This window comes from Pseudoliparis swirei, chromosome 3 (assembly GCF_029220125.1).
Source record: "Pseudoliparis swirei isolate HS2019 ecotype Mariana Trench chromosome 3, NWPU_hadal_v1, whole genome shotgun sequence".
NCBI classification, from domain to species: Eukaryota; Metazoa; Chordata; class Actinopteri; order Perciformes; family Liparidae; genus Pseudoliparis; species Pseudoliparis swirei.
The window spans coordinates 21485065-21512013 of NC_079390.1; the positions used below are offsets into that span (position 1 = coordinate 21485065).

General features: G+C 43.9%; 1 protein-coding gene across 1 annotated transcript in view; it reads right to left on the reverse strand.

Annotated features, from left to right (window-relative positions):
• sgcd (sarcoglycan, delta (dystrophin-associated glycoprotein)) overlaps positions 1–26689 on the reverse strand; it is a 117738-nt gene extending 91049 nt beyond the window's left edge. The window contains exons 1-2 of the mRNA XM_056443936.1: positions 26244–26689; positions 2584–2769 (exon numbers count right to left, since the gene is read on the reverse strand). Coding sequence (XP_056299911.1) covers positions 2584–2769; positions 26244–26246 — 189 coding nt within the window. The 5' untranslated portion in view covers positions 26247–26689. The remainder of the gene's footprint in view (positions 1–2583; positions 2770–26243) is intronic.
• Between the last annotated feature and the right edge of the window lie 260 nt (positions 26690–26949).

Genomic DNA, 26949 nt, shown 5'->3' on the forward strand with positions numbered 1-26949 from the left:
GGGCGCGCTTCAAGGAAAGAATTTGATCCTACTACATTCATTAATAATTTCAAATTAAAAAAATGGCCATGCATTCAAGTGAAGAAAGTTTAAATTTCCATCGCTATTGCTTTGTTTGCATGAATCGAGCAACATAAAACAAATAAAGAGGTTACTAAATACACACGCGTACGTACAGTGAGTCTTGTGGAGAGCACGAGCCGCATGGAGGACATGGAACACTATTTAATATACAGTTGTTGGTTGTTTATTATGGGCTATTGGAGCAGTCTGTGTGCTGCACATTGGCGACAGTAGATTAATGATGTGTTTCAGGGCACGTGTTCAGGTGCATTGTGGGTTCGGGAACACTGGATGTTGGTTTTAGGCTTCGATACATGTTTTTGGGGAACACGCTTTTTGTTTCCCAGAGTTACTGCATGGCGAGGCGGCTGTGTTGATTCCGACCCAGCGGGGCTCCTTCTGCTCGACGAGAGGCCCCACAGCCTCCTGAAGCCTCCCCATTAGAGACTCACAACCAGTTCGTGGGAACAAAGACCGAATAAAAGTCTGGTGTGAACTCAAACTCCCAGAGGTTACGAGACAACGAGAGGCTACGGGACCCCCGTGAACACGCCTCGTGGATGTGTGGCGAAGGGGCGAGGCGGCCCGTCCTACAACTACGAGGTTATTTAGCCGTGGAGGAGGAGGTGATAGTTGAAGAGAATAGCCTCAGCAGTTCAGAGAAAGTGAGATATCTTTTTTAGAAAGAGAAGAGATAAAAGTATGACACAGGCGGATAGTGGGCGTTGTGAAGAAAGGGCGTGTTGGCGCCATGGAGAAGGGCGTGTTGGCAAGTCAAGTTGCGTGTGAGCGGACACAACAACAAAAAACGTTGTCCAAAGAATTTCTGCATGCTCGCAAAAAATATTACCTCCACTGCTCCATCTCCAGGCTCATGGGACCAGTGTGTCATTGTGGAAAAAGCTCATGCATGCAGATTTTTGCATATATATATATATATACACATATATATATATGTGTGTATTTATATATATATACTGTATATAAAGATGTATAGATATCACATGTGATTTTTTATATGTATATTTATATAAATATACATCATCTATATATATGCATATATAAATATATGTATACATGTATATATATAATATATATATATTTATATTTGTATATGTATATATATACATGTATATACAGTATATGTATATATAATATGTATATATATATACATATATATATATATATATATACTGTATATATATATATATATAGACTCGCATCATCCCCGCAAACACCAACTTGGTCACGGACCCCTGTTTGTCCTGTGTGTGTGTGTGTGTCTGCCTGGGCGTGGCCTTCCATTCCTCCTCCTGCTGCCTATCACACACCGTCTCTCTGCTTCCCCTCGGATCTCACCTGGAGGCACACCTGAGTACCCAACCCGGAGGCCAGCCCTGCTCCACCATGACGACCAGCGCCACGTCCCCGGTGTTCACTGCTTGTTTATATTCTTTATACACATGTACAGCCTCTGTCAACGCAGCTGCTGTACAGTAAATATGTAACCGCTCGTCTAACATTCACCATCTCCGAATAAACCTACAAGCATCCGTCGATCTCATGTTCATCCATGGATTGATATCTAAATATCCTCAATGTTGTTCTCAGTGCGCCGGTTTCTGGATTCACCCTTCTTCTTTTTTTTACGTCAGCCTTCTCCGTCGACCAAGTTTGACTTCTGAGTTTGACTCCTATTTATTCTCTTTAATGCAAATTCCCCAGCGCACATTAACGGACGACGAGTCGAGAGGATGTGAGAGATTTGAAGAGACATTTTACAAAATTACGCTCCGCTACCCAGAGGGAAATAAAGGAGAGAAAAAAGACTTTCCAGACACCCGGAGCCGATGCCGATTGTCACATCTGATCAGAAAAAAAATGGAAGTGCATTTGTTCTGTGACGTGGATGATTGACGGACGGCCAAAAAAAACACTTAAACGAATCCGCAATCTTGAGTTCCTTTTGATCTTTGTCCTCACTGTGCCGGTCGTCACAACAATAAGCGGGACGATGTGTCGGAAACGTGAACGCAAACCATCGTGATGCAGAGAGAGACACCGGCTGCACCTGTGGCCCGTCAATCACCGCATCTGGGGGGGGGGGGGGGGCAACAAGCCTCCCTCTTTCACACTCATCTCCTTCCTTTCAAAACAAATGTCACTCCGACACGTTAAAAACGTTGAAGCTCCGCCCTGCAGCAGACCTCGTGCATTATTCACCGGAGCGGCCACACGTGTGTGTCTGTATGGGCTTTATACATCTGTGTGTGAGTGTGTGTGTGTGTGTGTGTGTGTGTGGTGAGGGAGGAGTGAGCAGGGAGTATAAAAGAGGGAATAAAACGTTGTGCTTTGAGAAAGTGTGATTCACTGCAACCCCGACAGAGACGCACATTCACTCACTCACAATCCCATCATCCTCTTGGCAGATGGAGGAGACATCAGCGCAGACACACACACACACACACACACACACACAATAAGATCCCATGGCGAATAGAAAATCAAAAGGTGACTTACGATGGTGAAGTTCATGACCTTGAGGATCCAGATAGTTAGTGCCAGGTTGATCAGGATCAGGATCATCAGCAGCAGGATGAAGAAGTAAAGGCAGCGCTTCCTCCAGCCGTATATTCCCACTTTGTACACTTGTGGCTTCTCTGAACTCTGGACATTGTTCCTATGAGTGCACTGTTCTTGGGTCATCTGAGGGGAGACACGGAGAGAAGAGACGGGGATTATGGCGAAGGAAACGTCTCTGTTCCTATCGTTCCGTCTTTATCACATGTCGTTATTCAATTGAACCGTTCTCGTTCGTGTGGGAATCAACACCGATTACGGTTTCGTTTGAGATCTTGAAGAGGATTTGTAATAAAGTAAAAAAGTAAAACACAACTTTGACACATTGTCATTGTAAAAAGGCAAACATCCCCACGGGATGTTAACTTAACTCAGATTAGTACCTTAAAGTTGACTGCAAGTCTTGCGTTTATAAAAGTAGGCCAACAAATAATGAATTAGGTATTATAACCATGTTTAAGCTAGCTCGTATTCGCGCTAGCTCGCGCTAGATACGAGCTAGCGTGAATACGAGCTAGCGCAAACTACCAGCTCGCGCAAGCTAAGAGCGCCACAGTCTGATATCCGTTTTCTGTCAGTGCGGTCATGAGAACGGCTTTTACAGGGAATCTGGCCGAAGAGGTTTTTAATGTCGTCATTGTCAATCGTCGTTTTGTGCTTCTTCTTCTTCTCCTTCTTTTTAAAGTATCGGTTCAGGCACCATTTAGGCACCGGTGTCGTTTAAAACCGATTTAGCACCGGTATCGAAAGAAGGAAAAAAAACGATACCCACCCCTATCAGTGGTCACCAGTTATAACCAGTAAAATAATCACCCAAAAAATCAAGAAGACACAGATTCCACACAGATTCTTTAAAGCTCCAGCAGACAAGAAGCAAAACACTATCATCCTTTTAGACTTGAGGTGAACTTAAGTGACACATTCGTCCTTTAGCTTCTATTTGGTCTCCTTTGCTGCTAAATGTCCCGCTGTGGTAGCTAATGCTTTCTCTTGTTTGTCTGTTATGTATTCAGCTATGATTAAAACCATTTGGCATCCATGGAGGAGCCCCCCCCCGCCACCCTCCACTGCTTGTAGATTTGTTATGCAGCTGAGTAAATGACCTTAAGATAAGAGATGGGGTACATCTGAACATTAGAACAAATAACATGCCGTAAACATTCCCCTCACACTCCAACACTGACCAGCCGCTCAGTTGGGGCTCGATGAAAGAGAGTTCAGTTGGCCATCAAATTGATTAATTGCCCCATAAGTGGTCTATAACTCCATTATCCCCCCTCCGCCCCATTGATGTGCTGATAGTGCCGATTAATGATGATTCTGATTGTCTGTCTGTGGAGGCGAGGAGGCATTGTTCACTTCAAGCGCCATGATAATGGCCGAATAACTCTGAGGAAAAATAAAATCTACTGTCCGCCGCGCGCCTCAGACCACCAAAGCCAATTGTTTTTGACAACCGCACAACATTACGCGCAAACTGAAACAAATGGCACAAGACAAGGCGAGGAAAGGCTGAGAGCTACAGAGGAGACTCGGAAGCACCGGTCAGCGAGACGATAAATAAAAAAGAGACGGGAAAATCTTCATGTGTACGGTCGGATCTTTTTTGTTTTTGTTTGACGGGAGATGCAGAGAGATGAATCATTTCTCTGTGATAAATCAGTGTTGAGATAGTTATCAAAGCTGGCATGAATTTACCCTAAAAAGAAACTAGAATTAGCGCCTCAAAGTCGTACCCTTCGCCAGCCAGTCAAGTTGCAGTTACACCCAAATCTGCCCAATATGTCTCCAATTAATCATTTTTGCATTAGAAATGTGTGTGAAATTGTCATAATTACCATATTTATTCTTGAGTCTTTTTCTTATCTCAATACGGCCTTTAACTTTTGACGAGCAATATTCTAAAGAGTTTGTCCTTGGGTCCAAGGTCACACAAACGGGACGCATGTAAAACCAACGGATAGACAAACGTGTTCATTACAGGCTGCAACACGAAAGTCTAAGAGGAACTTTGTGAGAGTCTCGTCAGTTTTATCCCGGAAAAAAAATGTTGGGACAATTTTTCAGTTTCTAATGAGGCTCTGGTTCTCAATCTCGCCTTTTCAAAATCATGATATGCTCAGCCTCCAAACAGACATTGGAAAGCTCAATACCATGCTCATTTTCTAGAGGCCATTGGCTCATTCAAAATCATCTGTATTGATCAGTTAATCCCTATTAGAGAGTGAGAGAGAATATGCCACGTCTTGACAATGCCGGTTAACTTCTAAACTACCGTGTGTGCCAAGTTGACGTTTTGTCTTGAAGGCCGTGCTTCAGGAAAGCAAATATAATATCTATGAAGGACACGATATTGGTGCTAGAGGAGAGGTCGAGGGTTTATTGAAATCACGGTGAGAGATCCGGTGTGGACCGTGCATGTCAATATCCGTGGTAATCATCTCCAACTGAGATTATCTTTCATCCCCCAGAATGATCTGGGCTCTCACAGTTAAACAGCGGCCCCCGATCCTTCAGGTTGTGTACTCGGTTTAGACTCCAAATACAAAAGTAACCAAGGCTATTTAATTAGCTCTTTGGCAAAATCCTCGTAAAGAGCCGCAGCCCGTGGGTGGGGATTATTACGGGGAGCTATTCCTGCATCGCATTTTCTTTTGTTTTCCATCCGCGAGCACCTGCCACAACAAAGACCTTCCAAATAGGGCAGCGGGTCGTGGCAGACACATCGCCCGTTTGAACAGGATCCAGTTCAGCTGACAGGACGACTCTGACATTTGTTTACAGTAAAGGGTTTAATCATGAAAAACCACACCCGAGATTCAAATAGTGATATTTGTTTCAGGTTTGGCTTGACAAGCTCAGAGAACTGACCCTGAAACTAAAATCTAATATCGTGCCAGTAACATTTGGCACGCAGATAGAGCAGCGACGAAGATTGAATAGAGTTGTTGAAAAGTCGAGTTGAATTTTTGGAGAACTGCTAAATCTAGAATTCTAAAAACATATTTTCTGACACAGCCTTGGGAATGTACAGCCGCATATGAAAAATGTGCTTCTCTGTTTACTATCACCACTGTAAATTTGCATATTTCATGTGATGACAGAAGTCAAATAATAAATGCAAATGGTAACACAGTTCTTATGTAGAAAATAGATTACTGGACGTGAAATGTATCATTTTTAATAGATTCAAACTGGTATGTGAAACCCTCAACTAATCTGTTCCACAAAATTTAAATAAAGTAAACTAAAAAATGGTCCTTGACGAAAGGAAATGGGGTAAAAAACAACAACAACAACCGAATGCTGCAGAAGCTGCCAACCGTCTCCAGGTGTTGTGCACACGACAGCATCAGCGGCTTGGCAGGAAGGCAACACTCACTGTGGCACCAGCAAAAGTGTCACCTGCTCACATGTCAGATGGAAGTGTGTGTGTGTGTGTGTGCTCAAGCACTCACGTGTAAATGTGTCACTTCTAGTGTTACGTTTCTACACATGCCTTTGTGTTCAGAGTACAGTGGGTTGAGCTGTATGGCAGCTACCCCGTCGGAGAGTTAGTTGCGTTCGCTTCCTCAATATGTCGTACGCCTCCGAGATGCAGTGAAATCCACAAGAGAGAATTGCACGGTCCACGGCAGACGCTGAACAACCGTAACAACAGTGGTGGATAGAGTAAAAAAGAGAAAGAACTCTGCTGCCGGCGTTGCCGTGTTCAGAGACCCTTTTGCAGTCGACGGGACGATTGCGTCACAGTGTTAGCTGGAGGCCAAATGAAGAAATGACTGGAGGCAAACAAGAATCACCTCACAGTAATGACGTGAAGTCACATTCGAAAGACATCTTGCTCTGTTCTTCGGCGTTAAAATCAATGGCGCGCGCATGAGGGACGACGAACTGCGATTCCAGGCTGTAGCGAGCTTCAATATCGGCAAATCGTTTCAGAGATTGAGACAAATCGTCGCTAATAGATCAGCCTTCTGCTGAGCTTAAACCGTCACGGTTGCTGCACCACAGCAGGCTAAATTATTAGATATACACTACCGTTCAAAAGTTTGGGATCACTTAGAAATGACTTTATTTTTCAAAGAAAAGCACTGTTTTTTCAATAAAGATAACATTAAATTAATCAGAAATACACTCTCTACATTGTTAATGTGGTAAATGACTATTCTAGGTGGAAACGTCTGGTTTCTAATGAAATATCTCCATCGGTGTATAGAGGCCCATTTCCATCAACGATCACTCCAGTGTTCTAATGGTACATTGTGTTTGCTAATCGCCTTAGAAGACTAATGTCTGATTAGAAAACCCGTGCAATTATGTTTGCACAGCTGAAAACAGTTATGCTGGTGATATAAGCTATACAACTGGCCTTCCTTTGAGCTTGAAGTTTGTAGAACAAAATTAATACTTCAAATATTAATCATTATTTCAAACCTTGTCAATGCCTTGACTATATTTTATATTCATTTGATAAATAAAAGTGTGATTTTTCATGGAAGACACGAAATTGTCTGGGTGATCCCAAACTTTTGAACGGTAGTGTATATATATTGCCAACGGGCTGTTCGGATCGCGAGGGAAGAGCAGAGTGGAATTATGTGTTTGTGCTCTGATTGGTTTCTTATTTCTAGACCCATGCCGTATTACACAGTCGACATATCTTCTCTGTGTACCATACATGGAATAAATGCATTGCAGTGATGCAACGTGACTCGTCACAGACAACCTCGCAACTCACACAAAGAGTCCCGATAGCTTTCCAGCAAGCTCTTAAGCTCCCAACTTACTGAGAAAAATAAAATGGTGCTTGGTTACAAGCTAAGTGATGGCCACTCTCATAAGAGGGGAGGTGTGTGTGTGTTAAGAAAGCAGAGTTGAAAAGCCGGGGAGGAAGAAAGTAAGTGGGGAATTGGAGGCAAATCAAATCATTGGTCTTTTGACTCGTTTCCCATCCACTGCGGCCGTCCAATGGTGCCTCTCGTCTGGCCAACGACTCATTCAGAAAGCGTGAAGAAAGCCCAACGGTCCGGCAACAAAGTCTGTCTCTGATTAGAGGGCGAAATGAGGTTTTTACAAAATGTTATTGGTTAATTCTGCAGCCAAATAGCCAGGCAGCTCCCCATTAGGGCTTGTATCAGACAACATGTGGATCAGTACCAGGACCCGACGGCTGCTGCCAATTGATACGCAATGGGACTCACAAGCCTCCAAAATGTATCAAGACACAAAATGGCCGACAGCCGGAGGCAGTTTATTGGCCGATGCAATGTGGAGAAATGGGTTCGGCTGACTGGAAAGTTACTAAAGATTTTAGTGACAGAAGGTTTAGGGTGAAGCCAGAGAAGCTAACGCATGGTAGCTCTTCTATTTATGGTTTCAGGGTTTATTTGGCTTTTGTGCGATAATAAGCCTTTTTCTCTTTTTCTAATGTTTCTTCGATTGCTGTTTCTCGATGTGTTGGTATTGTGCACCCGCCTCTGCCATTGACCAGCACTGGAGAGATCCAGTCGTTACTGTCCTCAATTGCTCCCCACCACTCCTCCATCCACATTAACTGTCTTGTTCATTCGTCTAAAGAGCCACTAGGGCATTTTTTGCTTTTTGTATTGAATTTTTTTCTTTTTTTCCACTTGTATTACCGCTCAATAACAGCAACAGAGGGTACGACTGAAGCATTGCAGGCCAGTGGAGACAAAGAGCAGAAGACATCTGATGAAACTGTTACAACAGCAGCCTCCCCACCAAACCAACTGCATGTTGATTATCCAAAGCTTGACCCGTTCAGAAGATGGAGATACGTTCACATTTTTATTGAATTGAATATGCATATTGTTAGGATTTACAACGTCAATTTGACTTCTGTTTTTATTCTACTATTATGGAAATAAGGATCTTGTGCTTTCTCTTAGACTTTATTTATCTCCTATAACAGCACATTTTAGTGTCTTTTACCACAAAGCACAGAACCAGATAAGATTGCCTCCATTGTTCAGTGAGACTCTGTTTATTCAGGACAACATAATGTGTTCTCCAGTCTCCAGAGGAAAAAACACTGGATTCTCCTGTGTCCTTTACTCATGTGCATATTTCATTATTTCGACTTTGTGGTGAGTTCAGCTGCAGACGTTTGTGTTTTAGCGAAAATTGCCACCACACACATGACTACTATCTTCTCCCCCTCCTCCTCCTCCTCCTCCTACTACCTCCTCCTACTTCTCCTACCTCCTACTACTACTACTATTACTATAACTACTACTCCTACTACCTCCTACTACTTCTACTACTACTCCCTCCTCCTCCTACTACTCCTACTCCCTCCTCCTCCTCCTTCTACTCCTACTACCTCCTACTACTTCTCCTTCCTCCCACTACAACTACTACTACTACCTCCTCCTGCTTCTACTACTACTACCTCCTACTACTTCTCCTACCTCCTACTACCTACTACTACTACTACCTCCTCCTACTTCTACTACTTCTCCTACCTCCTACTACCTCCTACTACTACTACTACTACTACCTCCTCCTCCTACTACTACTACTCTTACTACTACTACTACATACTACCAATTCTACTACTACTACTACTACTAATCTACTACCAATTCTAGTACTATTACTACTCCTGCTACTTCTAATATACTAATACCGCTGCTACTTCTAGAATATTGGCCAAAAGTAAGACACTAAAAGTAACCGGACTTATCCTTTAACGTTTGTTTACCAGAGTCACTGAGATAAATGCTTGTGAATTTATCGCCCTGAGTAAATAAAGGCTTCTTTTGACCCTTATCCTGAGTGCACCAGCCGCTCTGCCTCGTGTTCCACTTTGTTGCCCCTCATTAACACCGAGGCCACATTGCCGTGTGCTCCAGCTGCTTACTGGGCCATTACAGATGAGACACGGTTGGCTAATACGTTCAGATACTGCAAAGGTCAGAGAATAACAGTAAACAATTTAATGAGACCGCCAACCTGTTGAGGATTTGACAAAGCTCCTTTTTGAGTGCATATAAATGACAAAGGACTAAGAAAACATCCAATTTCACTGGTAAACTCTGCCGTAGGGACGAGAGGCCACGCAGGCCCGGGGCCAAGCCTGACTGGATGGCCTAATGAACACTTAGACAGCTGAGTAACTTCGGGCTATTTGGTTTTCTTTATAATCAAACGCAGAAGTGCTTTTTATTTCGCCCCCTCCTCCTTTGTTTTGTAAGTGGCTTTAGCGTGCGTGTCAACAGCATTGCCGAGCACATGATTATAGGATCATTTGGCGGATGCCTGTGCTTGTAGGTCCTGTGGGTCAGATGTGGTACTGAACTGGAGATGAGGGCCCAGGAATCACATCTTGGGCTATAAAATTCATGTTTTGAAGCTCTTTTTGTTGTCAGCGGTGGAAAGAGCCTGAGGGTTAAAGAAGCAGCCACTTCGAAGGCAGGGATAATGTTTTAATATCTCAAATGTACTGAAGTATATTTTTTAACTTAACCCTTGTGTTGCCTTCGGGTCAATTTGACCCGATTCAATGTTTCACCCTCCTGTCGCCTTCGGAGACATTATTCAGATGGCGCGGCTGTGTCCAGACGCCGTCGATTTAGTTTTTGTGTTTATTTTTAATGTACGACCACAGCACACTTTTGGACATAAACTTTGGCGCAAAACAAGTTTTTGTCCACTTTTCCATCGATCCAGCGTGGCGGCAGAGATCGTCTGAGCGAACCACATCAACAACAGTGGAGCCGCTACTACGGGAGACGACAAAACATCGAGGGAAACGAGGGTCGGAACAGACTATAAGATGGATGATGTTAGGGCAGGATCAGATTCCAACGGACATGAGGACTGTAACATCTTTTGTCTGACGGAAACATGGCTGACCCGCTGGTGCGGATCGTCGAATATGCCCCCCCCAAGTCCTTCTCTGTTTTCCGTGCAGACAGAACGGAAGAGTCTGGTAAATCTAAGGGTGGAGGGTTTTGACTAACAACAAGTGGTGCGACCCCAAGAACATTAAGACTCTTTCGCTCCTGCTCGAACCTGGAACATCTGCATTCTACCTTCCCGGAGTTCAGCTCGGTCATCACCACAGCATTCCACCACAAGCGGACACCGGCGTACTTTCGGACCTACATGATGTGTTATGTCGGCATCAGAACAAGTATCCCGACGGGCTGTGGTGGTGGCTGCAAACCTAAAAAGTCATGAACTTTCACCAGCACATTACGGTGCTACCAGAGGAAAGAACGTTGGACCACTGCGACGAGGAACGTACGGTGGTCTGACCAATCAGAGGCTGAGCTACAGGGCGCTCTGCGTGTCCGACTGGGACATGATCCAATCCAGTTCCAGTGACGTCAGCGAGTTTAGCGGAAGTAATGAGCCTCATAGCAACGCTAGATCCGGCAACATGGACGAGTACAAGGCAGCGGTCTATGGACTGAGGAGGGCGTGAAAGACGCAAAAGGAGCCGAGACAGAGTGGAATCACAGATGGGACTATCACAGACTACCAGAGCAGACCCAGCTATGGTGAGACAACAGCGCTTAGCTGCGGCTAACAACACAACCGTTAAGCGTGCGAGGGTGAGTTCTACTGGGGATGAACACACAGCTGCAGGTCCAGATGGCATTACTGAAGACCTGTGCTAATCAGCTAGCTCCAGTGTTCACCACAATATTCAACCTCTGAGATCCACTATTGTCCCTGTGCCCAAGAATGCTTCTCCAGCATGTATGAATGACTGTGGTCATGAAATGCCCTTCCTCCATGGATATCGCCCAAACAGATCCACGGATGATGCTGTCTTCTCATCTGGACAGGAGACTGCTGTTCATTGATTATAGTTCAGCGATCCTGGACTTCCTGACCGCCAGGCCACAGGTGGTCAACACATGACTGTGTGGTTCAGCTCAACACCATCATCAAGTTTGCGGATGACACAGTGGTGGTGGGCCTGATCTCCACTTCAGAAGGCCTACCTGGAGGAAGTTGCTGATCTGTCACTCTGGTGCCAGGACAACAGCCTCATCATGAATGTCACCAAAACTAAGGAGCTGATTGTGGACTTTCGAGGTACAACAACAGACACCACTGGGGATTAACGGGACTACTGTGGAGAGGGTGTCCACATCACCGAGGATCTGACATGGTCCAGAACACAGACACTCTGGTGAGAAAGGCACCACCTCAGGCAGCTGAGGAAATTTAAAGTTTCCCAGAGGATCCTTCAGTCCTTCTACTCTGGAGCTGTCTGACAGGAAGCATCACAGCCTGGTTTGGCAACTGAGAGAGTAGTGCGTTCGGCTGAGCACACTATTGGAACACTCCCACCCTGCAGGACTTGTACACCAGGAGGTGCAGAACCAGAGCCGGCAGGATCATGAAGGATCCTCACCACCCCAACAACAGACTGTTTCAGCTGCTGCGGTCAGGCAGGCGCCAGAACAGAGAGACTGAGACGGAGTTTCTTTCCTCAGGCCATCAGGATTGTGAACCCTCTTAGGCACACACACACACACACACACACACACACACACACACACACACACACACACACTTACTGTAAATACTGTGTTGTTTTTTATTGTAAATAGTGTGTACTTGTTGCCCTTGCACATTCCTGCTGAGCATTGCCACTTTCATTTCACTGCACACCCTGTGTGTGTATGTGACAAATAAAACATCTTGAATCTTGAATCTTGGTCAATATGACCCGATTCAATGTTTAACCCTCCTGTTACCTTTATATTTACTAACATATTTTACCCTTGAGGTCAATATGACCCCAGCTATTAAAATCTCCAGAAAATTATTAGAATTAATATTGTTTTCCAAGTTTAAGTGTGAGGTACTTTATGTTTGTTTGTTGACTCCCGAAAGAACACCGACATTAAACATTGAATCGGGTCAAATTGACCCGAAGGCGACACGAGGGTTAAATATTGAATCGGGTCAAAATGACCCGAAGGCAACACAAGGGTTAAAGGATGTTTCTGGTCTTATTTATACATATATATAGATATTCATATATATCGGTTATAAAATGTTGTCCTAGAAGTCAACACGGGTCCACTTGGGTCATTGTAATTGAGAACTGACCAGGGATCCAAGTCAGCTAGATCCTTATGCTATTGACATGGTTCAAGGTCTGTAGACGTCAATATATCTGATACCTGAGGGGATCCGAGCTGACTCAGATCCTGTCAGGAGAATAACATGTGTCTTTGGGGTAGATTGGTTATGAACTTTGAAGGGGAGAAGAACTTAAAGCCACAAGTCCAACACAGAGAGACTCATGAAAAGCTTCGTCCCTCAGACCATCAGGAAGATGAACGATACTAAAAATATGCATTAGTCTTACTCTGCTTATTACAATACCGCATTAGCCTTTGAGCACATCCTCGAGTGTATGCCAACGAACGCATTTCACAGATAAAACATGATGAATACATCTATTAATCATGTGTTCCATCTTCCCTCAACACCCACTTAAACCAGATTGCCGGTCTGTAAACCATGAACCGTACTGCTCGTCTCCGTCTGAGAGGCTACAATGTTATCTGCATTCCGGTAAAATAAATGTTCAAATAGAGGTTTCCCTGTTTTGAATTTGGGAAACTGTACCTCATCATCTGAAATGTGCTTATTGTTTTGTAGCCTCATAAACTGGCAGCATGTGAACCAATCCTGAGGGTTTGTGCCACAGCTCCAAGCCGCTGCTTTGGGTTGTGCTAATGTCCAAGAAAAATTTCAAAACATTAGGAAAAGACACAATGACACTTACAACAAATGAGAAATAATGAGTCCACCTTACAGATTGAGGGAGATAGAGCTTGAAAGAAAAAAGCATGGGCACAAATAAGTGCAACAAATTAAAACAAAAATCTGGGTTTGTGCTGGAAAGAGATGTAAAGAGTTCTCTTGGATCAGAGCCGGCACAGTGGCAGGGCAGCAGTGAGCCGCCGCCGCTCGCCCTTATCCCAGGAGAGAGAGAGTGATGCTAAATTGCCTGTCTCCTTTCCTTGCTCTCTCTCTCTCTCTCTCTCTTTTATCTCCCTTTCCCACTCCCTGCGAGAGGCTAACATCTTAATCATAATTGTGTCACGAACCATAAACACTCGTGCGCTCGGCTGTAGGAAGCAGCCTCGGCGGAAGTAATGGTGCTGAATAATAACAATAACTTTATTCGAGCACTTCGGCGAGAACTTTTTCACAGCTAATTTGTGTTTACATCTGACGAGGCGGCACTTCATTACAAGAGCGATCCCATCTTGAGGGATTATCGAATTTTGTACGGATTTTTTTCGACAGATTTGGCATTGTTCTTGGAACCAGAACAGATGAAACTAATAAACGAGCGTGGGCCATTTCAGCTTTATTCTCACGTAACACGAGGACCGGTTTTAATGGTGATTTATTGTCACCGTCATATATGTCACTTCAGAGCTGAGACTCTTGAATATTGGAAGGGGAATTCACGCGAGTCAGCAATAATTCAGTCCAGAACTTTCGACTTGTTATGAGACGAGAACAATAGAGAAGGGGATGCAGCTCACTGTAGTTTCTCCAGAGGATCTCCGGAGAGTGAGTCGGAGTGAGAAGGCGGACAGATGAAGTCCAAGACGTGCCTGCTGAACTAATGCCGCATTTCTAATCCCAGAGCACGAGCAAGAGAAAGCCATGATGCCTGTGGAATTATAAAGTATTAAACAGTCCCGCAAGCAAATGCAAAAAAATAAAATCCTTATTCTGTCATCTGTTATTTTTAACAATAAAAAAATACTATTCGAAAAAGAGAGTTACTCTATAAAACTTGGATGTTTCACTGTCTATCCTAGTCAACCAAATGTGATTCTGCCGCAGCACCACTCCTGGGTTCCAATGAATCAACACTGACATCTGAGGACTAATAGCTTGTTGGAGAAATAATTAAAGAATTTAGGCTGCAAACAATCAATAATTCTGGACATGGTGAAGAGGAAAATTAATTACGGTTGTTCTTATATTTAAGGGTCGCTGTGCAGCAGCCGCCTCTGTAGCGCAAAGATAATGTCAAGTTTAGTCCATTTTATTTATAGAGACCAAAATGAAATCCCCAAAATGTCTCAAAGGACTTCACAATCTCTCATCATTGACAACTTTAATCATGACATCGTTAATTCAAATTTAGGTGGAAAAAAGACTCGTGTGAAACGAGAAGTCGACATTGGTGTATGTGTCTCGTAACCTCTGTGGTTATTTTAACCCAAACTAATATACCTTACCAAGTAGTTATAATGCCTAAATCTAAATAAGTATTTCACAATCTTAAACTAAACCTAACCAAGTAGTTGTGTTGCCTAGAGTGAGAAAATGTTTGGGTTGACCGTAAAAATAGTTCTCTGGATGACGTAGTATGTCATCGTGTTTGGCCTCGGAAGATAGGACATATTTGCTCACTTGCTTTTACATGTGAGATGTTTGTGGCTGCAGGAGTCAATACATTCAGAGCGGTTTCAAGAAATCTAACGTACAAATGTATCCGCCGGGTTGATGACTCAGAAAATTAGATCATCATGTTTTTATCAAATATAAAATTCAGCATTACACGCTACCGGTCCCAGCTGTAGAGATACTGGTACATCTGTCTATTTATAAAGCACGTGTAGTTCTTTGTTTGTTTTTTACTTGTGATTTTGTCTGTATTTTATCATATTTTAATGTTTTGTACTATCTGGACCTTGAGTCTGTAATAAAAAGTTTGATTGAGTTGATAAGCATATATTCATAAGATCAAACTATGTATCTAATTATAGCGAGACCCTTGATAAAGAGTCATACTCTATCCGTATATACAAGCTCATTTTGTAACTATCCGGATGGAGGTCATGTGCCCGTTGAGTAAAGAGCAGACTATTCCAGTAAGTCAGCTGGTGTTTTTAAGCTATTTTTAACGATGGTGTTAAAGCTCCGGGACGCCACTGTATCATCACTAAAACTATACTCAGAGGCAGGTGCAGGACGAGGGGAAGTGCTGCCCGGTGGCGTTGGATTAAATCCTTTCCGGTTGAGGAGTTGTTGGTTCAGTAACTCAGCCGCAGTCTTCTCTCAGTGTTCCCCCAGCATTAGCCAGGGATTGATGGTGATCCAGAAGCTATCAGAGCCTTCCTACTGGCTAAGATGCCTTTCCGTGGGCAGGATCTCTGTGCCTATTGGACGAGTCTGTGGGGCCTTGCTGAGAGGAAGCTTGTGGATTTTCTGTGGCTCAACCAGATGGCAAACAACCTCGTTTTCCAAAACCACAGTAAATAAATATTAATCCCTGAGCCAAAAGCAGCTTCCTGGCTGCAGATCCTCGGAGTGTGGTGTTTTCTTTTGAGCTGAGCACTCAACACTCTCTCCGTCTTTAAATAAGTGTCTCTGCATACCCATAATCCCTCAGTGGAGAACATATTTGCACTTATTCGATCGCCATCATTGTTTGATGTATTTAACAGATCATACCTTCCGTCACCGTACAAAAGCATTCAGGGTTATTTTAAAGTTGTGTTAAATAAAACAATCTCAAAGTAATTGACGGATAAAAAAAATAACAAAGTAAAAGCAATTTCATTCCAACGTTCTGGATGCTATTGTTAGGTTGTAGTGGATTGTATTCACACATGCACGTGTAAAAAGGAATTCTTATGTTTTAAAAGAATGCATGTGTAAAGATAATTTACATAGGGGATAATATGAGGAATATTCTGAAGAATGTATTATAAAAGCATAGAAAAGTAATGTTTATTGTATCATGTCTTATTGTTATCTTAACTATAGGATGTTGATTGTATGAATGAGATGTGTTGATTATGGGAGAGGTGCGTTTCTCTTGGGAGATCGTGGCTGTTTCCTGTTGAAGCTCTTATTCTGAAGGGTCCGAAACCGAAGGTCTCAGGCAGGAAGCAGCTGCTATCTCTGGAGAGGACGGGCTTTGCTCGCTCTGTTTGGATGCTGGAAATGAGAGGACAGCGTGGAGGCACACGACTAATGGTGGCTTTAAGCTCAATGAATGACGAACACAAGTATTAACAATATTTGGAAGACGTTCGATGGGTCCTCTGCAGATCGCTGATCCACAGAAACTGTCTTTAGGATGGACTAAATCCGTAGAGACGTCGGAGTTGTGGCCGTATCTGGGTCCTTAAGACAACCAGGAATAGTTCATTGTTATACTCTTAAGATGCACCCATGGCTTCGAAACTTCCTCCTCCAACACCGGGCTCCGCTCGACTCTTTATGAACCGTTTCACTGTGTAGGTGGCTTTGTTAATACGGCCGTCATCTCGCTCGTGCATAAGCGTTCTGACCGAGAAGTTGAATCAAATAATCAGCACAACACCCATCTCTGTGTAACTTTGCAGGACAGTAAATCCGGCCCGAGGTTAACGTTCCGATAACAAGCTGCTAGCAATGCATCTTCTGCTTTAGGACGCTGGATTTCTAATCTTTTAATTGGTTGGCGCTAGCAGGGTGCAACAGGGCGGCCGCGTCCACTGCTGCACCCTGCTCTATAACATCATCGCCCCAAAAAGAGGGAAGGGTTTGAAATATGACAGTCAAATAGTTCAGATAACTAAGGTCACGAGCTCATCGCTGGCCCGGACTGGATGATACCATTTACGATCTGATGTTTCTCCGAGATCGTTTAAAAAAGAGAGTCAGCCGCTGTCAACTGATGCAGCAAATAGCCCTCTGCTGCCGTCGGTAAGCGCTCCCCATCGGCCAATCGAGCGACTCGAACTAAAAGCTGACGATCATCATCGTGTAAAAAAAGAAAGAGAGAGCTTATTCTCATATGAAAGAGCAGATGCAAGAGGCGTCTGTGATGGCTTCATGACCTTTCTGCTAGACACAATATCGCAAAGAATATTCTCTACATTTTGAGTTGTGAAAAATGAAGAATTCAGAACCGGGAGGACGTCATGTCCAGATGGGGATGCAGAGGAAAAGCCAAAGGAGACGGTTGGACAACCTTGATATCATTTTGACGTTTTTTTTCCCCCCAACGCATGAAAGTGAGACGTGTATAATTACAGTCGGACGCTCAATTCGTCAATCGTATAAAGTGTGTGAAGTGACGCTCTCAAAGTATCGACCGATATCAATTGATCGATAATTTCCCCCGTGGCAGCTGCATTAAAAAAAAGCACATTCCATTTATTTTTCGAGGGTGCTTTTTCTAAAGAGCACTTTTATCCAAAGTGCCATCCGAGTGAAACAAGTCCTTTGGTTTGGGGACAAAAAAAAAAGAACTCTGTGACTCTGCAGTGCTGCACAGGAACCGAGGAGTAGGACTTATGGACACGGCGAAGGGAATATGGTGGTTTGGAATAGAGTTGGGGAATGTTCATCAAATCGTGATTACTTGGCATCGTCACTCGGTGATATGATCGAATGGGGTAAGTAGGGCAAGACACGTCAGCAGCACGCCGGAGAAATGCTTCAATAATTTATTATATATATATATATACATATTTATAAATATATATATAATACAAAATATTGTATAGCTACAAATACAAATATATATATATATAATATGTAAGGCAAATAATATATATTTGTATAAATATACATACAGAATATTATATAAATGAATAAAAAATATAATAATATATAAATTTATACAGAACATTATATAAATAGAAATAAATAAATATATATGTTTATATGTATACATATATACACAAACATATATATAGATATATATGTATTTATGTATATATATATATATATAATAGCAGTGTTTCCTGTACTCAAAGGCTCTCTCTTAAAAAATCTGTTTGTGTAAAATATATCCCAGTCACATGTTCCATTCTGCATTATTATCTTATCATTAGTATCACAATCCAATCCATCATTAAGTATGAAATATAAATTGAAGCACAATGAAGGAAAAAATGTAATCTCGGTTCTGACAAGTTAAGCCCTTCAGAGACGACTAGAGCTTAACGTAAGTGGCTCAAGTTTCTGGGCTCTGTTCTCTTTACTTCTGTAGATAAGTGGGCCGCCGCAGATAAAAGTATTGCGTCTCACGTAGAGGTTCAACTTCCTACACTGACGACAAAGTCAGATGACGGAGAAGTAAACATTTCAGACTTTGACTCGAATTGGCTGTTTACGTGACTTTGAGGCTGATTGCGTCAACACTTTAGTTTGCAGGGGGATTTCAAGTGTGGTGTTAATTGGCAAGGTGGTTGTCATATTTTAGTACCAATTAGGAGCAAACAGCCGTTGTTTGGAGGGTAGTTTGTCCTCTCGGTGATGCTTGTGTATTCATTTAGATGTTTTCGTTGCTCATGACTCTCTGATCCGTTAGTATTTGCATATTTTAAAAAGATAGCGAGTGGCTGGAGATAGGAAAAGGGAATTTCTTAAAATGTTGCACAGACGTCCTCTAAGGCTCATATGGATGATCTGATACAATGCTGGAGGTCAAAGGTCACGGCGACATCCCGTGCGTACCATTCTAATTGGCGCGATATCTCTCGTTCTTGGTGACCCTCCATTTCGTAATGAATGCATGACAAAAAGTACTTTTGTCCCGATATTGAGTGTCGACCGGCGTCACATCCTTCACGTGGTTAAGCTCAGGCAACATTACTCCGGTGTCGGGGGAAAGTCGCCGTCCTTTGTTGGGGTCACCGTGTCCGTGTTATCGTTGCTGGCGTTTTAATCCAGACTAAATTGTTTCAGCTTCAAGGTCATGGTCTCTTTTGTTTCTCCCCTTTTCTCTGGAACACACGGATATCTATTCCTCTCTATTTTTATCTTTACATCTCCCTCTTTGTCTCTTTCATTTTGTCTCTAAGTTTCTCCTCTAAAGTGCACTCGCTCTTCGCCTTCGTCCTTTTTTTCTTTTTTTTCCCCACCCTGCACATTCTTTCTCACTCTCTCTCTGTCTCTTCCACTTTTGCCTCTCATCTCTCTATTTTTCTCTCTCTCTTTGCGTATCTGTCCGTTTGCTGTTTTTGTAACATCCCTAATAGAGAGTAGCATGACGATTGGCACTTACCATCAAAAACTGTTGTTCTAAATAGTCCTAGACTCCCTAGCAACGCACAGACTTGCGGAACAATAAATATTCATGCGTCAGAGAAGACGGACGACTGCAGCCGAGAAACCTACAATCATGATGCTCGCGGTAAATGCTGCTAAATGCTGCAGATGTCTGAAGTGTAGAGAAGTCCAAAATCCTCAGTCACCTTGCGAATTAACGGCCGAAAAGGTCATTTATCCTCAGAGTTTTTGACCAAAATAAAACGATATGTTGCACGAACAATCCTGATACGCACACGAGGACAGTCGGACATCGAGGTCGTTGACCTAGTTCAAGCTCCAGGTCCACATGTTGTACCGCGAGTTGAATCTCATCACCGGTCCCTGGGGTAGGAACCATCTGTCTTCATAACCCGGTCTCACTCTGAACTTGTCAAACCAAACACCAGTGTCTGCCCTTCATCCCTTCATCGCTCTCCAACAAGGAGAAACTACACCAATGGTGATACGCGCTTGTCCTCGCCTTCGATCGCTTCCTTCCTTTGGACCCTTCCTCTAAAGCAGGGGTGACGAATAGGCGGAGAGAGTCCGGACCCAGATGCTGTTGTCTCAGACCCTGAACCTATAAGCCAATTATTCAATGGAACTTTCTTCGTTTGAGTTGTTGACTTCACATACATACGTTAATACAACTGTTTGCTACTTCAATATCTAGTATATGGGACCTTTGCATGAGGAACATCTCTCTAACCACAAACACCAGACACCACACTGAGGAATACAGAGAGATTTCCCATAATAGGCTCAATCAGCATGATGCAAACTTGTTTGCCAACAGTAACAGACATCCATGTATATGTAAAAGGACTCGAGCTTTAGGAAAGCTTCCTTCCTGTTAAAGACCAAAGCCAGCGATACGGATGGAGTAACCACGGGAGGATGACACATTCCTGTGTGTGAGTTCACAAGATGGGAAGTGAAACAGCGAACACATTTCCAGTCTCTTGGTGTTGAGACTAAATCCTCTCCCACAGCTTCAAAGAAAGCAGACAAATCCTCACACTGCCAATCCCCATGTCAACGTGTCATAATCTTCAACCTGGTTGCAGCAAACAGTTCAAACTAAAACTGAAACTTCAAACGATGGTCAATCTCGGGATACCTCACTTCTCTCTGAAGGTACCCTGAGATCCTGAAGGACCCCTTTTGACGCCTCGGCTGCATTATCCAGGCCCTTGACGTCAAAGGCTGGCACTGTGCTCCTCCTATTTCATTCTCAGTTCTGTAATGTATATTTCTATTTCCTGGAGAGATATTTGAGGCAGAACAGTCCCCTCTTGATGGAGAGAAGAAGAGGTCCCATTAATTTTGTAATCTGAGGACGCTGTAATGATTTTAATAGACGGCAGGCTCTGCCGGTCCGCCACGAAAAGAACGCTCCCTCTCAATTGACCCGCCTGATGGCTGGATCACACGTTAAGAGCAAATAAACACTACGAAGACAGTAACGGAGGGACCTCCGGGTGTCCAGTGGGTCTTTACAGACGGCCCTCATTACGCGGCAAGTACAAACACAGAAAGTTGTTCTTCTCAAATCGCTCTGCGTTTCGAAGGGGGGGTAGGCGTTATTTAAACCCCGCAGTGAAAAAAGCCACGAGCAGAGCTGACGGGGGTCATAATATCCATGGAAATGACTCGAATGTGGAAAGAGGTTTGGCTCGGCGCAACTCGATTCCTGCTTCAAAGTCTAATCCTCGAATTATCACTCACTCAGCAAATCCCCACTCTCCTGTCTCACTCCCCCCCTCTTTTCACCTCCTCATCTAACTCATCTGACTCAGAATTTTCATTTTAAACCCTCCTCCTCCCCCACCCTGCAGCTCTATCTATCCATCTATTTGCAGGAGGTGGAGACAATAACAGAACCACTGCATGGTAGGAGACTTTATCTGTGGAATAAATCCACACAGATGTTTCATCGGACGCCTTCGTGACTCAAAGTTTAGGAGGTGCGAGATGCATTCATCATGTGTGTGAAGGTCTTTACACACCGAGGGGTGTAACAAATAAACAATACAAATATGCAAAACATATATATGCTAATATCACATGTATAGGGGTGGATCTGGTCTTCGATGCATTTGTCAAGACCGAAATGTGTGATAAAATTTGGCATCTTGATTCAGACAACGGAGCGTATACATGGTGTTGTTTTATCACCATAAGCCTTAAAACACCTTGTAAATATTCACGTTGGTGTGAAAGTATTCATGAGGAAAAGGAAAATGTGTAAAAAAAAAGAGGCAACAACGAGCTCTTTGTTGAGTTCGATGAGAAGATTGGTGCCGCCCCCGTACGGACGATGAAAACTATTCCACCGCAAAGACGCGAGTAATATCCCTCCTTTCGTCTGACTAACGGAACTAATAGGCTTTGCTCGTAACTTGTCAAAACCGTACCTTTCTTTAAGGCCACTTTGGCCATTTTTCTTTTGTCGAGACAATTTCTGTCCAGCAGAAGTACGTTGACTCAACACCTCGGGAGAGTTTGACGAGGCCGATCTCTCCGTGGAAACGCGACCATTCAGACGCTGCCTTACTCCCTCGTCAACAAGCAAAGGCGTCCGGCAATTCTACAGTCGCATTGAAATGAAAAGGTCTGTCGAGTCATTCAATTTTACAGACTCGGGTGGTTTTATGGTTGCAGAAAAAGCTCCAGTATGAGTCCTCAAGGCAAGTCGCCAGCTGTTAAATTTACTGCCGTCTACGGGCGGCCAAACTGCTAAAAAGGCCGTTCTGAAGACGAACGGTGACCTTGATCCGAGTCACATGGGGTTCCTTTCATAGGAACCCCATGCTATCCTACGATTTGGATCAATGTTTGGAGAAACAAACCGCAAACTCTGTGATTTATATTCCACTCCAACATCAAAAGAACACCAGAAGCATTTTGTGTGTACATTTGATCATACTTTCCACTACCTGGTGGTGTCTGTAGAAACCACCTTCGTTGGTGGCTGTTGAGCATTTTTGGCGTGACACCACAACTTCACCAAGCGTTCCTACATCCATTATAAAAGTGGCAATACCGAGTCACGAGTACATAACTCTACATATCGGGCGGGCGTGATGAATAAACCGCACAGAAATGCTAAATAAAATATGTCTCGGGCTTTTATTGTGAAAGGTATATGGTTGGATCTGGTGTGTCTTTGTCGAGGTTGAAATGGCCAACACAGGTGTGTCCTCTCGGGTTATGGTCTCCGGATCTTCTGCGTTGCTGTTTTTCATCGCAACTTAACCCTTTCAGCACATCAGGATCGGGCGATGCATATATATTCGCAAGGCCAATGCTCAGAAAGAAACAATCTCGTTCCAAAGAAATGTGAGCGTTCACACAACAAAAGAGCTTAGAGTAAACGATGGGTTAGTGGCAGCTGTGCGTGACCTATTCTGGGGTTGAAAAAACACAGCAACAACAATGTCTGTGTGAGCAGAAGCAAGCTGTGCTTGGAAGATAAACCGCTGTATTTTCTCTTAGAAAGACGGTGTCCCGTTAGCTCCACATCCACGCTGCCACTGTGCCGTCTGTCTCCGTGGTGCAGCCACACCGTGCAACACAGCTGGTGGGTTTTACACGATTAATGAAGCCAGCGAAAGACCCCGTAATAACAGACCTCATTCAGATTGTGAAGCAATATGTTGCTCTGGTTGTGTTGTGAAAGTGTAAAAACGCACAGTATGATCCCTTTGACGTATTCACACTCTCTCACCCTCTTAAAAATAGCTCCGATTTTGTATGATTTTTTTTTCCATCATGGCATAAAAGATTTTTTTTAAAGCGAGCAGTTTTCTAGCAGCGGCAGTGAATAGGAAATAAATGTAAGGAGCGCTGATAATCACAGGCTGACTGTTGTTTCTTTTCAGTGGAGCAGTGGGCAAACGATTGGTTAGATCAGTGGTCCCCAAACTAAGGCCCGCGGGCCGGATACAGCCCGCTTCTATATTTGGCCCGGCCCCCTGAACAATACCAGAGAAGCATTATGATCGGTCCTGCCACGCAAATCCTAGACTTTTTTCTGTGAAGAACACAGAGAGGGGTATTTGGTTATTATTTATTTCATAAATAGTGTTATTCATTTCCTGACTTATTTTTCTGTGAAGATCCCGGAAAGGTTTATTAATATTTGGTTATTTGTGGCTTTCTGGAAAACAATAAATGTTTATATTCAGGCACCCCTGCGATGGTCACATTGTTTCTGTTACAAACTGACCCCGGCCCCCATCAGAGAAGGGACAAGTTATGTGGCCCCTTACAGGAAAAAGTTTGGGGACCCCTGGGTTAGATGCTAAATATTGATCAATAGAGAAGAAGAAAAAACACAAAAAAGGTAGAATCTTTTGAAGTGTGGCTCAAATTTGCCAACCTGCTGCAAAAATTTGTAAAAAAATGTAAGCCCTTCAGACACTCAGCCAACAGCTGACGGTGGCGCTCATGTCCTTTGTGGCTCGGCGGGTAGAAACACAGGCAGGGTTAAAGACTCACAGACAACCAGTGTTGAAAACCACTCAGAAAGAGCATCGCATTACAAAATAGATGCCCCCGGTCATCAACGCTAATATTGACCTCATGTTTTTGTCAGATAATGTGTTTTCTATTTCAGCCCATGCTTTTATTTTGTTAAATTGTTGGAAAGAAATGCTTTTGAAATGAGTGACGGTTTTCCTTTCGTCTCCTTCCTGATCAACGGGATGTTGAGTTCATAACGTAGCGGTCTGATGTGTGAACGTCGTGCGTTTCATTCCCAACCGGCCTTTAAATCAGAGGCTGCAGACTTCTGACCCCGCGTGACCCGCTGCCTTCACAGCTCCGGGGATGTAATGAACCGAAGGAGAAGCACCGCCCGTACACATGCTGGTTGTGTCGGAGCGGTGAGAGGTCACGGTGGACGGCTGGAAGCCCAGAAAGAGACGAAGCAGAGACGGGGAGACGGGGGGGGGGGGGTCCGCGGTTATTCGGAGCTCTGACTCTGTTCCCGATATAAACTGTGTGTGGCGCGACAGCTGCCGCGCGTCCCGGAGCAGGTGGGCCGCGTTACGGTGGGAGTCTGCTGGTTGGCGGAGGCTTTTCTTCTGACCAATGACAACACGTTCTCAGTCGTCCAATTTTAAAAAATAAAGAAAAGAATTGCACTTGTTTGAGTGCACGATCCGAAGCACGCTGACCTCGGCAGGTTTCGCATCGTGGGTGCGTTAAAGCAACATTCAGGCAAAATAAAATGAAATAAACTGAATTAGTTTCGTGGAGTCCGTCTGGGAATCCAAGCCACACGGTTCAAATCAAACATTTCACCACCGCTGCACACTTGAGATTTGGACTCTGACATAAATCACCAGAAGTGAAAAAGATATGGCCTCCGACGGCAAAAACTACAAACGTTATCAGCAGCTTTGAAATGAATATGACGAAATATCAGTCGGTCCTGAGAGACGTTGACAACACAGAAGGTGACCGGAGACTTTTCCTCGGGTTCGTAACGCCGGGTGTAAAAAACATAAACGTTGTTGTTGATACTGAAACGTGTTTGAAACTCATCAAACATCGAGTGACATCTGTGATGTCATTTTTGACAAGATTTGAATATTTGAGAAATTTGGCGCACACATTGACGTTTAATTGATAAAATGTAAAACTTCATATATATACGTATATATATATATACGTATATATATGTATATACATATATATAGGACATTGAAAACAACAAAATATATGTTTTGGTGTATTCTTTTCCAACTAACTTGAGACATTACATGAATTTTCCCAAATAGATATAAAAACAAATGGAATCGTTTTACTCATTGAGCTCCAGAGACCGGGGCTAAAAAAAGACCAACACACACACACACACACACACACACACACACACACACACACACACACACCCTTCACCGCAACTGAGGTAGCCACTCAGCCCTCCCACCCAGAGCAGACCCAGAGTCAGTGTTAAGTCCTCCTCCTATTCCTCCTCCTCCTCCTCCTGCTCCACAATGGAGCCCTGACAGTAGGCTGCAGTCGGTCCACACTCAGCTCCTTGTTACTTATTAATAGCAGCTTGTTCCCCAGAGGAACAAAGTAATTGAAACCAAATGTGTTGCCACCCCCCCACCCCCCTCTCCCCCTCCTCTCTCTATGCACAAAGATTGTAGAAAAAAAGAAGGAACGTTTAGCTCAAGCAGCTACGGAAAATCACTTTTCTTGCAATTTGGTTTTCTGAGAGGAAGAAAAGTTCCCGGGCTCCAAACTTCTTCCAAACTTCTCGGCACACGACCGACACTTTCATTTAACCGCGTCGATCTCGGGGGGCTCCGTAATTTAAAGGTTTGGCTTGGTTTATTTTTTTGTTTTCTCGGACCGGTGAGCACAAAGTGGAAAGAAAAAAGGAATACATTTCAAACGAAAGAAAGAAAAAAAAACTTCTGCCGAGTAAAACGAACAAAGTGCTAACTTACAAATGAGGAACTTCTTTTTTAAAGGGACAGTGCAGCAGCATTCAGAACAAGGCAAAACAAACTCACCATGATTCTTTTTCTCTCTTCCTCCCCGTTCCCTCAGTATTCCTCTCTCTCTCTCTTCACTTCCTCTCTTCCTCTCAGTGGCGAGCCCCCTGGTGAGCGGCTGTGTCAGGCAAATAAAATAATAGGGTTGAGTTGCTGCTACAGAAGCTGCATGAGGCCTTCACTGACCAGAGTCAAAGTCAGGCAGCCACCTCTCTCTCTCTCTCTCTCTCTTTCTTCCTCTCCCCTCCCTGCTCCCTTCCTCTCTTGTCAGCTTTTCCAATAACAAACTGCCGCCCGCCTCCTTTGGCCAAGTCCCTGACCCGCGAGCCGTTTCCTGGACGCCTGTTGGGCTCCTGTGACCCGGCTGTGTCCCTCTTCTATTTTTTCTTTTCTTCTTCTTTTCTTTTTTAGGGCTCTGCTGTGAGCGGGCGTGTCGCTCCGGCCCCGCTGCCTCACTCGAGCTGCAAGCCTCGACCTTCCTGCCAGATTTAGAACCACAGAGACATGTGGCTCGGCGTTTAAAGAGGCGGGACTTGTCTGTGAGTGTTGTGCCGTCATGACGACGCCCTCCGTCTCCAGCGGTCTGAGCCCCGCCCCTCCCCGGTTTTACGAGCCCCCGGTATTTGGGGGCGTGTTGGGAAGCTTTTCCGCATGTGTGTGTGAAGCAGAGTGTGTCCCAGAGATGCGTCTCTGCCTCCGCGATATGCCACCCGCTACCTCCAGC